Genomic DNA, 18,186 nt, shown 5'->3' with positions numbered 1-18,186 from the left:
TCCTCCAGCAAGGCGAATCCCGTTCCTCGAGCAAGGCGAATCCCGTTCCTCGAGCAAGGCGAATCCCGTTCCTCGAGCAAGGCGAATCCCGTTCCTCGAGCAAGGCGAATCCCGTTCCTCGAGCAAGGCGAATCCCGTTCCTCGAGCAAGGCGAATCCCGTTCCTCGAGCAAGACGAACCCCGTTCCTAGAGCAAGGCGAACCCCGTTTCCTAGAGCAAGGCGAACCCTGTTACTAGAGCAAGACGAACCCACCTGATTGTGGTATATAAATAAATAATACCGGATCTATTTTTGAATGAATGAATGAATAACAGATAGCTCAATAAATAAGAGTCAAGATTCGAGGTAGTAGGAGTTTTGCAGGTTTAATACAGCATAAGGACAGGAACAGGACAACCTGCATAGGAATAGGATGACAGGGCGACAGGGCCCAGCAGCTGCTGGGGCTGGGATGAGCGCGCTAACTTTTAATAACAATACACGAGCATATATACATAGCGCAAACACATAGCATTACATTGCAGTAGGCGTAGCAGTGGGTGGAGCAGGAGGCGTGACGCGTAGCAGTCGCGAAAGATAAGAGTAAAAAGAAGGTGTAACTCAGACATGTGATGCAAACGTAACAGAATATGTCATGAATGGGCGGAAACATAGGAGGGGCCTACCTAAGGAGCCGGGACCTCTAACCTGATGGTGCGCGCAAACTGGCAATGACGTGTTACTAGGAGAAGCTGGGGGCTATGAACTCTGTGCTAGGAGCAGAGACTAAAGTCTGGAGGGTCGGAGCGACATGTACCTAAACCCTATCTGGTATCTAATGTTTAGGGAACATGTTGATATAAACTAGAAGTCATGAGGGGAAAAGCTAACTGACTCTAAGACTAGAACATGCATTTATTCTACATGTAGTGCGTGATGAAGAATATTAAATGACCATTAAATACAGTATTTCTCTTAACATGGAGCCGCATAGGCTAGACAATGACGGAAACTATTGATGCAGTTCAGTAGCTTAGGAATGCAGAGAAGGAGGACTAAACTGATAACTGGAATCATAACATAGTCTTGGCAGACTCAGAGGCAGAGCCAAGCTGCACCGGGCACTGCGAGGCAGGAAGTAAGTGAAAGGTCGAGGATACAGGTGGGGGCTGGATCACTCCTCAGCGAGGCTTCAGGAGACAGGAGCTGAATCTGATGTCCGGGCCCTTTTGAGGCCTAGAAACGGGGACTTTATAATGAAATAACGTGCACACTGAGAAACGTGGCAACGTAGATTTACATAGGCCTGGTATTCGTAGTATTCACGGGGACTGGAAAATGACATACCAGAGGTGGACACAACTATAATTGCGTCATTAATCGGACATGGGGAATAACATATGCATATTGGTCATGCACACATAACATATGATGGATGACACGTAGGGACACAGAACATGACAAAATTTACTTTTCCACATTCCCTCCTTGTCACTACGTTTCCATCAGGAAACATCAATACTCATGATACCATCTATCATTTCATACAGTACCATTTGTTCATCTCGAATTGTCTTGGAACGGGATTTAGAACGGGGCTTGGGACTAGGAATACAAGAGGTAGCACACATGCCGCAAATCGCAGGGCCACATTGTATACAGAGGCAGCAGCTGAATATGATCGCTACTGCGATACCTAGAAAGGACAGGACTTTCCATCCCCAGGCGGAAATTATATTCCAGAACCAACCGGACCATGTCCAGGTGCCTGGATCCTGGTGTAACAGATGGGCAATTTTATGGAGTCTGGTTATAGCTGAATAAACAGACGGCGCGTTATTTGGAATGAAAATGCAGCAACTGGATCCGAGGACTCTACAGGCCCCGCCCCTATCGGCCAGTATGACGTCAAGGACGAGACGATTCTGGAGCACGACAATTCTCATAAAGGATTGCTCTTCGGGTAAGTTACCTAGAGCGGAGGCAGTCTCATCTACTACAGCTTCAAGGGTTCTTGTTAACCTACGGATTAGCTTACTGTTTACAACTGTACCTAAATAAGGGAACACACCTTTATCAATATCAATGAATTGCTCTGCAGCAGTTTCAGTATAATCGACAATCGGGAGGTTTCTCTTGTGTCTAGTATGTACTAGGAAGGAATTCCTATGGTAGTCAGGTGGGGCTAGGAAAACAGGTGGCAGTAGGAAGGCAATGTAACAGGTTCCCTCCCAATCGAGGGGCAGACGAACATATGCAGTTTGACCACAAACAAAATAAGAATGACGTGAAGCTTTAAAGATAGATTTCCCACTGTCACTATACTGGATAATAGTAGTACAATCACTATGTCCTACACGTACGGAACCATAATTACGAACACATAATTCGCCTTTGACTGGTAATACTGAAATAGCAGATGAGTCTGGAGTAGTATCAGACTGAACATTCAGGACCATGAAATTCGAAGAATAGTTACCTAAATTGTACACTTCATTTTCTAGATCTAAACCTGTTCTGTGGGGGAGACCTTGCTTGTCTGGGAAACATGTACTGTTAAGAAAAGACATATCTGTTAAGGATGACGTTAACGTGGACCATGCTCCACATGAACCATTATGTGAAAAAGGATAAGGAAAGAGTGGCAGAACTCCCTTCGATGTCTGGAAAGGGGGGAGTCGACCACACACCCAACAATTAGTGGCATTGCGGGTCTGGTGTGAGTAATGTAACATGCGGATAAATGTATTGTTACGCATAGCGAGGCGGTAGGACAGTTCATGAGGGGGCAGATCACTAAACGTGTGCTCTGCTGTAACATTAGAAGGCTTATTTACATGAGGAACTGGAAAACACAGAAAAAATGCGTAACTAGTGCAGGAAATCATTATGCTGAGAAATAATATGAAACTTAGAAAAACGATACATCGAATTGAGTTTTGACTGACTCTCTCACTATGGGGGTCTATTTTATACATGTCAGAAACAGTCTAACCGTTTCACCTAGGGGAGGACTTATACAATCAAACTGACTGACTTATTTTACTAGACCGGAGTTTTTGCTTATACTCCTGCTGCGGAGTTTTCTCTAACAGGGGAGGGGTTGTATCAATGTCATTTGCGGGACAGTCCTTAGGAACAATGTTTTGACAAGTCTTGATATCCTGGGAAATGTTTTTAGAGACCGGCTTTAATCCGTAGAATTTCTTGACGTGCGAAAGGTGCACCCAGCCGCGGCGTCCTTCCAATTTCACAGCTGTACGGGTGGTGAGGAGGACCTGACGGGGCTCCTTCCAACGTGGCTCCAGCGGACTTGATCTGTCAAAGTTCCGGACGAGCACGATCGAACCTGGAATGATTTCATGCGGTGCCACCTCGGTATTGTCTGGAAATGCGGCGGCAACCTGTGAACGACATGAGTTGAGGGCAGACATCAAGGAAGCTAGGTAATCTGTCAGCATATTACATGAAACATCAGTAATACTTCGGGGTCTAGGAGTACCCCACATGTTAGGGGGGCGGCCGAAAACGACCTCATACGGGGACAGACCTGATCTGGAATGTGCGACCATGCGCATATAAAACAAAGCAACTGGCAGAGCTACTAGCCAGTCCACACCCTTATCTTTACATATTTTGGCAATTCGAATTTTCAGAGTCTGATTATGTCTCTCGACTAGACCAGCTGCTTCAGGATGGCGTACACAATGAAACTTCCACTGGTACCCTAACAACAGGGAAACGTGCTTCATCAGTTCAGATGAGAATGGCTGACCGTTATCAGAATATACGACTCTAGGGAGTCCATATCGAGGGAAAAACTCACGAACCAACTGCTTGGCAGTGGTCGCGGCTGTGTAATCGGGGACTGGATAGGCTTCTGTCCACCTGGACAAAGCGCATACAACTACAAGAACATACTTGAAACCTCGACATCGCTCCATCTGAATATAATCCATCTGGAGGACCTCAAAAGGGTGGTCAGGAGGCTGGAAACCACCTTGTTCCACCGGGACACTTTTACCTGGATTAAACTGACAACATATCATACAGGTACGGACTTTCTGCTTGGCTGCAGCTCGTAAATGCTTGTTAAACCAAATGTTCTGGATACTGTCTAACATTGCTTTTTCTCCTAAGTGTGCTGGACTATGTGCGGTATTAATGATGACTTGAACCATAGAGTCGGGGAGAAACCATGTGGTTCTACCTTTTGTTAACCATCCTTGATCTGTCTGGACCCCTTGTTCAGACCATTTCTTGATTTCATCGGGAGTAGCATGTAACTGGATATCTATGACATCTTGAGTAGGGTCCTTAACTGTCATACATGTAGTCGGATCTGGAGTATGTGTCTGTGTCGGATTAACTTGAATGTCTGGAGTCTGTGCTGTAAGCTTGGCTGTGCGATCTGCTAGATCATTACCTTGGGAAATAATGTCAGTAACTTTCGTATGTGCTTTGCATTTCATGATAGCAATAGATGTCGGTAAGTGTATGGCATCTAACAGAGCTTGGATAAGGAAACCATGCTGAATCTTGGTTCCATGAGAAGTCATGAAACCTCTCTCCTGCCAGAGCACTCCAAAGTCGTGTACAACTCCAAATGCGTAACGTGAATCTGTGTAAACATTAACTTTCAGGTTCTTGGCGTGTATACAGGCTTGTGTCAGAGCAACTAGCTCTGCTGCTTGAGCGGACAGGGTATCAATACGGTGTGTTTCAATAACTTCGGTGTCAGTAGTCACTGCATACGCGGCGACTAGTTCTCCTGTACTAGTTCTCATACATGAACCATCCACATAAAGTGTCAGGTCAGGATCTGGTAACGGAATGTCTGTCAGGTCTTGTCTTGGCTTTGTCGTAATGTTAACTACTTCCACACAGTCGTGTGCGGCAGGATTTGAACTAACTGATGGTAACAGTGTAGCAGGATTCAGGATGTTGCAGCGTCTAATTTCTATGTGTGGCTGAAACAGTGTCAATTCATAACCTGTTAAACGTGCAATTGTCAAGTGCTGTGTTTGTGTTCGGTTTAAAAGAACTTCCACGGAGTGTGGGACTTGTACTGTCAAGGAGTGTCCTAAAACTATGGAATCACTTTGTCTGATAGCTAGTGCTGTGGCTGCAACTGACTTGAGGCACGCAGGCAACGCCTGGGCGACTGGATCTAGTGTGCTAGAAAAATAAGCACAAGGCTTGTATTGTCCTGCTTGGTCTTGTGTGAGAACAGATAATGCTGTACCTTCACGTTCAGTGACGAAAAGTGTAAAAGGCTTACTGTAGTTCGGTGTCGCTAGAACTGGAGCTTGACATAAAGCTTTCTTTAACTCGTTGAAACTAAGTGTATGTTCAGATGTCCAAGGGAGGACAGTCGATACGGCTGCCTCCTGTGTCGTTAACTGTATCAGTGGCTTGGCTAGAAATGCATACTGAGGAATCCATTGTCTGCAATAAGAAGTAAGGCCGATAAAGGCACGTACCTCCTTCTGGGTCTTGGGCTGAGGAAGACTCGCTATTAACTGGATACGGTCTGGTGTCAACTGCCTACCCCTCTTGGACAGTAAGTGTCCTAAGTAAACCACTTGCTGGACACAGAATTGAAGCTTCGAAGGGGACACCTTGTGCCCCATCTCGGCTAGGAAATACAAAACCGTCAGTGACGCTCGCTCGCAAGCACGTTCAGAACGGGCTGTGATCAGTAGGTCATCGACATACTGGAGCAGGGCAGTGTCAGTTGGCATGTGAATATTGTCTAGTTGTCTCTTGAGTGCTTGACTGTAAATACTAGGACTTTCTGTGAAACCTTGAGGAGCGCGTGTGAACATATAGCTCCTTCCATTTAAACAAAATCCGAAAAGAAACTGGCTGTCTGGATGAATAGGAACACTAAAAAATGCGTTCTTAAGGTCGATTACTGTGAAGAACGTGGCTTCGGAATCAATGGCTGACAATAGGGAAGAGATATCTGGGACAACTGGGTACTGAGGAATAATACATTTATTAAGTTCCCGTAAATCAATCACTAATCGATATACTGGGGGTGCATTTGGATCAGTACGTTTCATGACTGGAATGATCGGAGAGTTACATACGTTGGAGTCAGTTTCTACAACTACTCCTTGAGCCATGAGCTCGTCTATAATTTTGGATAAGGCTGCTACAGCCTCAGGTGGCAATCTGTACTGTCTGATTCGTGGTAACACTACACCTGGTTTGAGAGTCACACGATGGGGTGTGATTTGCATGTAACCTACATCAGTTGGACCTTGCGCCCATAAATGCTGCGGAACATTGGACAGTCTGGAATCAAAATCTCGTAATACATAGTGACCCTTAAAGTCACGTAGGAACAGACGTATTCCCTCTGGGGAACAACATATAACTGCACCTAACTCTTTCAGTGTTTTAATGCCTAATAGATTTTCTGGACATGACTTAGTCAGTAACAGATCAGTAGTGCGGGACAATGGACCTACTTCTAGAGTAACTGGCTTTGAAATCTCATTTACGATAGGCTTTCCTGAAAATCCAAGGGAAACATTTCTTGAGCCTGAGAGCGGAGCCCCTGGAACTTCGGCATGACTAATTGTGGTCCTACTTGCCCCTGTATCAATCAAAAACTTTCTGTCTTTCCCTAATACTTGACTGTGAACATAGGGACCTTCTTGATCTACAGGTATCTCGATGAGAGGCAAGCCTACCTCCCTCTCTAGGCTGTTTCATGAATATGGCTGGTACTCTGGATACTCAGACTGTGCATACTGGTACATCTGCGATGTAACATGCTGTGTTGCAGCGATAGGCTGCGGTGCTGTAACTGTCTGTGGTGCATTCTGTGACTGAGGAGTCTGTGAAACTTGTTCTTGTCTAGGCGAACGTGGTCTCTCTTTAGTCTTACCAGTAGCTATGTTATGTTTCAGGACTGCACACTCATTTATAAAATGACCTGGCTGTTTACAATAATTGCAGTTCCCTTTAACGGGAGCTGCAGGATGACTGGCTTGATTCGGACCCCTCTTCTGACTGTCTTGAGGAACAGATTGTGCAACTAGTACTTTCATTTTCGTGTCTTTCATACGTTTTCTCTCGTGTTCTTGCTCTTCCCTGATTCTATTCTGGTGGTACTGGAGCATCTGGAGCATCTGGGACGGAGTATTTGCTTGCCAGGTGCTTTCGACTTTCAAAACTCGGTTTTTAACTTGTGGGCTTGAATTCTCGACTAATTTAGTAACGAAAAGGTGAGGGTATGACTCACTACTTGTCTTGAGACCACTGTTGATACTGAAACATTTCTCAAACCTAGAATAAAAATCACTAATATCTTCATCTTGTTTCTGTTTACAGGCTGAGATTGCATCCCAGTCTTCCTTTTTCGTTGTTAATAATCTGGGTAAAACTTGAATTAATAATTCTGGTAATTCTTTACATTTCTCTCCAAGACCAGTACCTGGTACACGTATCTTATCTTCTGCATCTAGAACTGCCCAATCTATCTTTTTCTCTCCCACCTCCCATTCTTTTTCCTTTAGCTTTTCATACACCCCTGCGGGCAGCAGAACCTTTAACATTTTAATGATATCTGGGTAAGTGTATTCTCCCATACGGAGCATGTCTTTTAATTCTCTATGGAACCCTGCTGGATCTTTGTCATGACAGGGAATTAATTTCTTCATTTCGAGGAGTTCCATCTTTGTGATCGGAGTGTATACAAACACTCGCTGCATTTCGCCACCCGCTCCTCTGACTGGGTGGACTTCTCGTAACGGATTCTGTCTGTCTATGTAGAATGATTTACTTTCTGGGGGTGAGACATGAACAAAATGCGGGTTCAAGAATGTTCTATATTTGTGACGCTGTTCTAGAATGACACTAATTAAATCGGTACCTAGACCTCTCCATTTGTACTGGAGTAACTCGTTCAAGATATCATGTAACGGGCCTGGATCAGAATGTTGAGCCTCATACAGAGTAATGAGGTGCTGAATCATATACATACCCACCAGTCGTTGCTCGGCTGGGGGCATTTTCAGAAACATTTGTGCCACTATTTCGTCTGGAAAAGTGGTAGAATCAGTAATCCATCTGACTGCTGATCGGACTAGTTCCTGTTCATGCATAGTACTTAACTCACTGTAACCGATTCGTGATTTCAGAATGTGATCGGTAGCTTGAAATACTTGTTCTAGGGAACCTTGTTCTGGTGCTGAATGATGGAAAGTTGACTTGTGTTCTAGACGTAAATGGCGATCTGGAAATCTAGGTTTTCCTACATACGCTATTCTGGCAGTATTCTCGTCGTCTTCCTCTTCAGGATCAGAGGTACTTTCTTTCTCGCTTACTTGTGCTGCTTTACGTTGTTCGTGTATCTTTATTATCTCTCTACGGATTTTCTTATACATACTTTCCATGGCACTAATGGTATTGTGCTTACCCTCAGCTATATTATCACTCCACTTTGTCAGAGTTTTCATTTCTGCCGGATCTTTAGACGGGTAATCTTGTTCTCTTATTAGACAATTAATTAAGAACTTTAATATCATACGCTGAATCTCGGATATATCCTGTCTAGATCTTCTTTCATATTCGGCAGGGTGACTAGATACTCGGTCACTCTCCTTACGCGTACGGAATATAAAACCATATTATTCTGGCCTGGGACTGGGTCATAGACACATTCGCCAAGGGCTTGCCTGATTTCTGCGACAGACTTATTACTCTTGGGAGTACGCTGTGATGCTTGAGCATGTAATTCGAGTGCTGATAAACGCTTGTATGGCGGCGGGGTTTGGGGAGGACCTCCTCCTGCGGCCCCTAGACTAGAATCATCAACTGATGCTTTTCGTCCTGGCAGGGTGGGTAATTGTAACGTGGGCTGGACTTGTATGGCGGGCTGACCCGGGGGGGCTGTTAAGGGCACCCCGGTATCTGGGGGAGCAGGAATTACCTGGGGCGGAGTGCGGACAGGATTTGCATATTCTGGGACTGTGTCGTCCAAATAGGACGAGATGAAAATATCAGCTGCGGTCGGTTTGTGACGTAGTTTGGTCGGAACTAGTGGTGGCGGAAAGTTACTGGATGCCTCCGGGGTCGCTTTTGGCAAGCCCTCGGCAAGAAGAGGATACATACCCTTAATGAGGGCATTCCTCTGTCTGTCTGATTGCTCAGTTCTAACTCGTTCACCTATCTCGATTAATTCTCTTTCTTGGGCTCGTTCTTGGGATTCTCTACTTAGTTCTGACTTTCTGATTTCTTTTTCGGTTCTTTTATGAGCTTCTTTGCGCCATAACTCGATGGCGTCTTTCTGTGATTGTCTGGCTTTCTTTTTCCATAATGTTTCTTCTACTCGCATGATGCACTCGGCATCCCATGTACCCGATACGGGCCATCTATACTTTTCTTCTAACTGTTTGGTATACTCTACCCATAAATCTAGATACAATATGGCACTTATGCCATGTTTCTGATACATAAAGTGACCTGGACTGTCCCTAGGCGGGACGGGAACTGCTGCTTCCAGCAGACCCTTTCTAGTTTTTAACTGACGTAACTTGGAAAATATGGGCATGACTGAACTGTAATCTAGACACAATACAATACACAATGAACACGATACTTATACTCCATTCATACCACGACATTAAAATACATGAAAAACATTTAAAATAACAGTTCGAACAGAATACCACCTGAAAATACTTGAAATTTCTCGAGAACAGAACTGACTAGAACAGAAACTAGATGCACTGCTGAAACAGTACGAAACTTACCGGTCTCTTAAAGAGACACGTCAGGACCCGCATCCACCGAAGTGGACACTTCGTTTGTGGGACTGTGTACCACCAACCCACAGACCAGAGTCAATTAAATTGACCCTGTCTAGATACCACCCCAGTAACGGTACTCACCGGGCAGCAAGAACGGAAGGCCTCGGACTGGACTGGACTGCTACGACGACGATCTTCGGACTTCGGACTTCAGTTACGGGTGGACCTCCGGATACCTCGGACCTTGGACTCTTGGCTTGGGCTCTGGTCGGGACTCGCCGCGTTCCTCCACCGTCTCGTCTGGATGCTGGACCGCCTCCTCCGTCTCCTCCGTGGGCCTGAGGGATACTTGAGCAGAAATATCTGCCACTGCGCAGAAGAGTTCCGTCACGACTGCAGAGGGTCAGGGGGTCGGCGTGGCTTCACCGACGCGTGGGGAAAGGGCAAGTCCCTATTCGGGCGCCATTATGTGGTATATAAATAAATAATACCGGATCTATTTTTGAATGAATGAATGAATAACAGATAGCTCAATAAATAAGAGTCAAGATTCGAGGTAGTAGGAGTTTTGCAGGTTTAATACAGCATAAGGACAGGAACAGGACAACCTGCATAGGAATAGGATGACAGGGCGACAGGGCCCAGCAGCTGCTGGGGCTGGGATGAGCGCGCTAACTTTTAATAACAATACACGAGCATATATACATAGCGCAAACACATAGCATTACATTGCAGTAGGCGTAGCAGTGGGTGGAGCAGGAGGCGTGACGCGTAGCAGTCGCGAAAGATAAGAGTAAAAAGAAGGTGTAACTCAGACATGTGATGCAAACGTAACAGAATATGTCATGAATGGGCGGAAACATAGGAGGGGGCTACCTAAGGAGCCGGGACCTCTAACCTGATGGTGCGCGCAAACTGGCAATGACGTGTTACTAGGAGAAGCTGGGGGCTATGAACTCTGTGCTAGGAGCAGAGACTAAAGTCTGGAGGGTCGGAGCGACATCAGGGGTGGGGAATTCCTATCTCCCGACGCCCGAGACATCTAGATTTCTGACAAGGGCAAGAGGTTTTAATTTCTAACTTGTCCAAAGGACAAGTAGACAGTCTTTTGCTTTCTCCCCGAGGCTCTTGTGTGGCTTTCAGGCCCTCCCCTGGTCCTTTCATTTTCTTCGAGATGCAGCTCCAGAACAGACATCACTGGAATGTAAGAGGCTGCCTTAAGGGCCTCATGGCTCCTGCTCTAACTTTAACCTTGTGACCCCCTGCCTTTTATTCTGTGCTTCACCCTTGGGCCTCAAATCAGCCCCAAGATCCCTCCTCACCCTCGCCTCCGGGGTCCTAAGATAAAGCGCATGCTTTCCCTTCTCGTGCAGCCCCTGCACAACCCTCCTTTACACTTTGCTTTGCCTGTACGTTTCACTCAGTGCCTGTACTTGCTAACCCCACCCCACCCCCCTCTGCTGCCCCCTCTGACTACCCTGACCTGCTCCCCTTGGCCTCTCATATTTTACCGCATCCAGGGCTTACATTAGTTAATAAATTTGCCCATGTGGAATTGATGCAATCCTCAGGCGCACCTTCATTTCTCTCCTTGCACTGGGCCTCTCGTCTCACTTTGTGCGTGCAGCAGGGGCATCTTAACACGCCGCTGTAGCATCTACAGCAGCTGTGGAGTTCTTAATGGGCCTCTTCTTTCTGCAGGTCCAAACAAAGGTTCATAATTAACCTGAAACGGTGGATGGATATATACATGGATGAATGAGTGAAAGGATGTATGTAAGAATGGATGAGTGAAAGAATGGATGGATGGATGAGTGCAAGGGTGAATGAATTGATGGATGGGGTGAAAACGGATGGATGAGTGAAAGGATAGATGCAAGGATGTATGAGTAAACAAATTGATGGATGAGTGAAATAGTGAGTGAAAAGATGGGGTGAAAGTGGATGGATGAGTGAAAGGATGGATGGTTGAATAAAATGTTGAATTGATGCATGAGAGAAAGAGTGGTTGAATGGCTGATGGATGGGTAGATGGCTGATGGAGTGGATGGTTGGGTGGATGGATGGATAGATAGATAGATGGGTGGATGGATAGATAGATGGGTGGAAGGATGGATAGATTGATGGGTGGAAAGATGGATAGATTGATGGATGGAAGAATGGATAGACTGATGGGTGGATAGTTGACTGAAACGGTGGATGGAGGGAGGAGTGAAAGGGAGGATGGATATGAGTGAAAATGAGGATGAATATGAGTGAAAAGGAGGATGAATGGAGTGAAAGACGGAAGAGCAAAAGGATGGATGGAGGGATGAGTGAAAGGGTTGATGGAAAGGCGTGGAAAGGAGGATGGAAGGGTGAAAGATGGAAGAGCAAAAGGATGGCTGGATGGAGGGATGAGTGAAAGGGTGGATGGATGGGTGAAAGTGGATGGATGGATGAGCGGATGGATGGATGTATGAATGGAAGAAAGGGTGGATGGATGAGTTTGAATGATAGATTTGGAGCTGGAAGGATTGATTGGGCCCCAAGGGCATCGTGAACCACTCGCTTTAGCAGCTACAGTGGAGGTGGAGCTCTTGATGAGCCTCTTCTGTCTGCAGCTCGGCAGACAAAGGCCTATTATTAATGTGTAAGGGTGAGTGAGTGAAAGGATGGATGTGTGGGTGAAAGGGTAGATAGATGAGTGAGTATGAGTGTAAGTGTGGCTTCCTAGATGGATGAATGAGTGAAAGGATGGATGATAGGGATGGGGGATGGACGATGGATATGTTGATGAAGGAAAGGGTGAAAAAATAGATGGATTGCAGGGTGGATGGATCAGTAAGTAAAAGGATGGATGAGTGAAAGGGTAAATTGATGGATGAGCGGAAGGATGGAAGAGTGAAAGGGTAAATTGATGGATGAACGGAAGAATGGGTGAAGGAAAGGATGGACAGATGGCTGAGGTGGATGGATATGTTTGGGGTTGGATGGGTAGATTTGGATATGGATGTGCGGATGGATGAATTGACAAACAGAATGGTGAAAGGCTGATGAAAGAATGCATGGAAGCCAATGTAAAGGTGAAATGCTAGATATCAGTGGGTGAATGAAAGGATGAATGGGTAGATCTGCAGAACAGAGGCAAAATAAGGAAATCACTAGTATTCAAATCCTTCTATACTATGAGGCTGACATAACCAGAGAAGCTATTATCCGAGCTCTTATATAATGAGCGCTGCCAATTTTTGATGGTGCGCTACATGATGGCGCTACATGATGGCACCAAAGGGACAAGTGGATTTTGTACAGGACAAGTAGATTTAGGAAGCTACCTGTCCTATGGACAAGTAGATATTTTAATAAATTCCACACCCCTGGACATGTACCTAAACCCTATCTGGTATCTAATGTTTAGGGAACATGTTGATATAAACTAGAAGTCATGAGGGGAAAAGCTAACTGACTCTAAGACTAGAACATGCATTTATTCTACATGTAGTGCGTGATGAAGAATATTAAATGACCATTAAATACAGTATTTCTCTTAACATGGAGCCGCATAGGCTAGACAATGACGGAAACTATTGATGCAGTTCAGTAGCTTAGGAATGCAGAGAAGGAGGACTAAACTGATAACTGGAATCATAACATAGTCTTGGCAGACTCAGAGGCAGAGCCAAGCTGCACCGGGCACTGCGAGGTAGGAAGTAAGTGAAAGGTCGAGGATACAGGTGGGGGCTGGATCACTCCTCAGCGAGGCTTCAGGAGACAGGAGCTGAATCTGATGTCCGGGCCCTTTTGAGGCCTAGAAACGGGGACTTTATAATGAAATAACGTGCACACTGAGAAACGTGGCAACGTAGCTTTACATAGGCCTGGTATTCGTAGTATTCACGGGGACTGGAAAATGACATACCAGAGGTGGACACAACTATAATTGCGTCATTAATCGGACATGGGGAATAACATATGCATATTGGTCATGCACACATAACATATGATGGATGACCCGTAGGGACACAGAACATGACAAAATTTACTTTTCCACATGATGCTAAAGCAAGACAAACCCACCCGATGCTAGAGCAAGACGAACCCACCCGATGCTAGAGCAAGGCGAACCCGATGGTGGAGCAAGACAGGCCTAGGTCATCTGCACAACATGATGCATCTGGTAACACAGGTTCAGAGCCACACCCACAAAGGAGTCCAAAATGCATTAGAAATCAAGGCAACCAATAACCTTCAATGCTGAAGCAAAACAAAACATGTTGTAGAGCGGCTTAACACTCTGAACAGCACAATTTAAAGGACGCCTAATCGATTACAAGTATATAAGGCATACAGTCAAAACAATAAAAAATCGCTGTAGGAAGGTAGATCCCTGACTATGGTTGCCCCCAACTTTTTGCCTGGTGTTTTGCTGGTTTTCTGACTTAGTTGACCTGAGGCCCTGCTATTCAGGACCCCAGGCCCACTGCTCTCTCTGTTAAAATGGATTCCATGTACCCTAGGTACATATCCAATTGGATACTGAGTCACCTTATCAGTCCCTGTACAGTATACCTTAGGTATCCAGGGCATAGGTGTACCCAGGGCCTACCAGGGGCTGAAGCATGTATTATGCCACCCCTGGCTGGCCATCCAAAACTGACACAAATGGCTGCTTGACAGCTGGGGCAAGGTGGTGTAATCACCCTTTGCTTTAGATATAGTATACCTATATCTAACCCTAAAATGGAAACACAGATCTCCTATCAGTCACTCCTATGGCAGGCCTTAACAATCCTGGAGGCAGAGTGCTTGGAATCGTGTGAGATAGTGCTCTGGCATGAGCTGAGCCTGTCTGCGGCCTTCGGGATCTATCCATTGACCGTTTCCATGATAGCGTCAGACCATATACATAAGTGCCTTATAATCCTCGCGGTTATGGTAACTTTGGTCTGACATTATCTAAACATGTCGTGTAAGGTGTCATACGCTTTGGAATACTACCCCCTCGCCAGTTCTGGCGACGGGGGTAGCATTCCACCCCTCTAGAGGGAGAAGACATGTTGGTAACCTGTAACCCCGGTTAAAGTCAGACATAGCCTCAGCTCCACAAGATGGATGCTGCCACCGAGACACAAGTCTGCCCTCCTGCTGCTGGGAGTCCTTCCAGCAAACGGAGGCCTGGACAAAGGGTTTCCTGTCAGGGGCGGTGCCAGCACCGTCCCAGACAGGATTTTGTGTATCCCAGGTAGGCAGGGCTTTAGAGGAAGGTGACTGCAAGTGGCACCCCGGTGCTCACTTTGCATAGGCCGGCTTGATCCAGTTCCAGGGGCACTCCAGCCCCTGCTCTGGGGAAAATCCCGCCAAAGGAGAGGGGTGTAACCACCCCCCTCCTAGTCCCACCCATAGGGCAGGACTTAGTGGCGTGCCAGCCCCCTTTTTCAGGATAAAGGTAGGAGCAGGCCCCCTTCCAAATCAGATCATCTTTGAATCCTGAACCGACTTTCTACGAAAGGAACTCAAGACTCTTCTTCAAGATTTCTCCCTTGTGGCTAAGGAGTAGTCACCCTGCAGCAGCAGGCACCATTCAAGCATCGCGGTTTGCTGTAAGTCTCTCCTCCGGATCAAGACTGCCCAGCACGACGAGAACCGGCTTCCCTGGCACCTCTGACCTCTACCTGCATCATCAGCCCAGCTGTGATTCGTGGGTGTGACGAGACCTCGAGGGACCAGCCATCTTCAAGACTGCACGACGCTTGCCCAGCACGACCACCGAGTGACCCTCGACCAAGTGATTTGGGGTTAGAGAAGCCCCGACCCTGAGCAGCTCCAGCACCGAAGTTCAGCCCCCTTGCATCCACGAGATCTGCGTGGGGCCCTTCTGCTCTTTGCTGCTCACCGCGTTGTCCAGGTCACTTGCCCGTTGGCTAGTGACCCTCCAGACGACGTCCTACGTTTGTTTCACCGCTGGTCTAGCTCCTCTGGACTGGCCCTTGTCTCCTCTTGAAGGGGAACTTCCTAGGACCCTCCTGGTCCACCCCAGACGCCATTTTGTGTCACCGCGTGGGCTTGCATTAGCCAAGGCTTGTTGTCTCCTTCACCGGATCCAGCATCGCCAGCAGCAGACATCCGACGTGGGACAGCTCGCAGACCTCCAGCCTGGTCGACATCAGCGCCCTGGTCCGTGCAGCAGCAGAATCCAGTGTCACCTCTTCACCTGGCTGAGTGACCTCGTCCGGTGCCATCCTGGTGCCCACCTAATCACTGGCTAGTGATTCAGAACTTGGTCCCCTCTGCTTACAGGTATCCTTCTTCAGCTGATCCAGCCCTTGGATCAGACCGGAACATCTCCACTGGTCGCCTGCCAGCAACTTCCACTTCAGGCTCCTGGTTCGTCAACGAAGAAACCCGACGACACTTGAACCCTATGCAGCCGCAGCCCCTGGGCTAGGTAAACCGAGTACCCCGGTGCTCCAGCGTAGACCAACTCTCTAAGTGTCTAGATCCGCTTTCGTTTTTGACCTACCTAGTCGGGTTCGCCCGAGAACACTAACTTTGCATTTGCTAGGATCCATAGACTTTGTCCCGCCTTACGCGTGAGAGTTCCCACTCTGCACATGACGTCCCTGGGCCTCCTGCTTCTAATCTAAGGGTTCAGCATTGTAGGCCTAGCGTTTCTACAGTCTATGAGAGTAGTACTTACCTGCTAGTAATTTCGCATTCCACTTGGATAGTATATGGTTTTTCGTGCCCCTCGGGCATTTGTGTAAATTGTGCGACTTTAAGTATTTCTTTAAGAGTTTTGTTGTGTGCTTAGCTCCCTGACTCATAAAGAGCCAGGGTAGTCTTGTTATAAATAAATATACTTTATTTTCATAACAACTTGTGTGGTGTCCTTTCACTTGGTGTTCAAGGGGTAAATGTGATGGTAAAACAGCTGGCTTAACACGCCCTCTAGAGTTTAGCCTAAAGACTGCACGTGTCCATGCTACTAGGATAGCTGGTCTATCAGGTTGACTTACAACCAATCATCAATAAGGGTTGTTGGAATGATACATAGTGATCACTAGAATAGTGAGCACTGCATTTCAGGCCAACTTCTCACAATCGCATTGTAATTTATGACCATAAAAACACTGCATTAAGTCACTTACTGAAACAAATGTCATAAAAACAGTAAGAAACAGCACAGTATTTTATCCCCTTCAGATGATCTTCAGGTTGGAGAGTGATGGTGGGTTGATATCTCTAATGTCCTTCTCTCAACAGTGGCCGGCCTTGGGTTTGGTATCATGAGCGGTGCCTTCTCCATGATTAATATCCTGGTGGAAGCGATGGGCCCAGGAACGGTGGGAATCTACGGAGACTCCAACCTCTACTTCCTGACCTCAGGTAGGACGCCATGCGTGGCTTTACCCACCCTTTCTTCTCAGGCTCATCTTGTGATCTTGGTGGAATCAGAGGTCCTCCTGGCCCAGATCTGGTTTCACGCCACCTTTCAGCTTTGATAACATTGTTTAAAACCTTTTGTTTGTTGCTTTGTTTATCCATGGGTTAAAGACACCTTGCACCTTCCATTCCGAATGGCGTGCCAAAGTCTATTGTCTGATGATCCGGGCTGATGTTGGGTATCGGTGAAATATTGCCAGGGATGCCACTGACAAGCAGACGTTTTGGCGGGAGGCAGACTTCAAGACTATGGGGGTTTAGCAAGCTAAAATCAGGCCTTATAGAACATAGAGGGGTATAGCCCTAGCTTGAAGGGGCTTCAGCTACAGTGCCAGCAGTGCAGAATATAGCAGAGGCCTTCATCTTGAGATACTGCCAAAGAACTAGATGTTTGCCAGTCAGTCAGTCAAGAAAATGTTTAATTTAATCTTAGTCTTTAAACATCATAAAACCATTCAGATTAAAAATCATCTTATTAAATATCATCTTCTGCCATATAAAAACCGTTAAATTCACATTATACAAACTAAACAGAAGCTTTATACATTGCAAATAAATCATTTCTAAAAACCCCTATGAAAAATCAGATAAAATGCTTTTGATGTCAACCATAAATGATCCAAAAACCAGTGTTCGAGGCATATGGGCTGCAGACCACACACTTTTTCATTAGATCACCATCCGGTGGTGGGCCCAGATGATTACACTTTGTTGTTGTGTTGGAAGAGTCTTTTGTCTGCTGGGTGACTCCTCCCTTAGACTGTAGTGCGCATGGGCATCGACTCCATCCTCGGATTGTTTTTTTCCGCCATCGGGCTCGGATGTGTTCATCGTTCGGTCCCGTTACCGATCTCTTTTCCAATCCATAAATCAATCTACAATATCAAGATCGTCTTCGACACTGATTCCGGTTGCCTGCGTCGAAGAGAGGATCCACTTCTCCATTCCAGCGCTCGTCTGGGCCGTTGGGCCCAACTGCGCCATTGGGCCTTTGGCTCAAGCAAAGAACACCGT

The 18,186-nt window shown here is 46.4% G+C and overlaps 1 protein-coding gene across 1 annotated transcript in view; it reads left to right on the top strand.

Moving 5' to 3' along the window:
- LOC144817674 (gamma-secretase subunit APH-1A-like) overlaps positions 1-18,186 on the top strand; it is a 75,988-nt gene that overhangs the window by 20,915 nt on the left and 36,887 nt on the right. Inside the window, exon 3 of the mRNA XM_078674405.1 lies at positions 16,993-17,115. Within this exon, the coding sequence (XP_078530531.1) occupies positions 16,993-17,115 (123 nt within the window). The remainder of the gene's footprint in view (positions 1-16,992; positions 17,116-18,186) is intronic.

Source organism: Lissotriton helveticus, chromosome 2_1, assembly GCF_964261635.1.
Source record: "Lissotriton helveticus chromosome 2_1, aLisHel1.1, whole genome shotgun sequence".
NCBI lineage: Eukaryota > Metazoa > Chordata > Amphibia > Caudata > Salamandridae > Lissotriton > Lissotriton helveticus.
The sequence above is the reverse complement of the archived record's forward strand: the minus strand, read 5'-3'. Positions and strand labels throughout refer to the sequence as shown.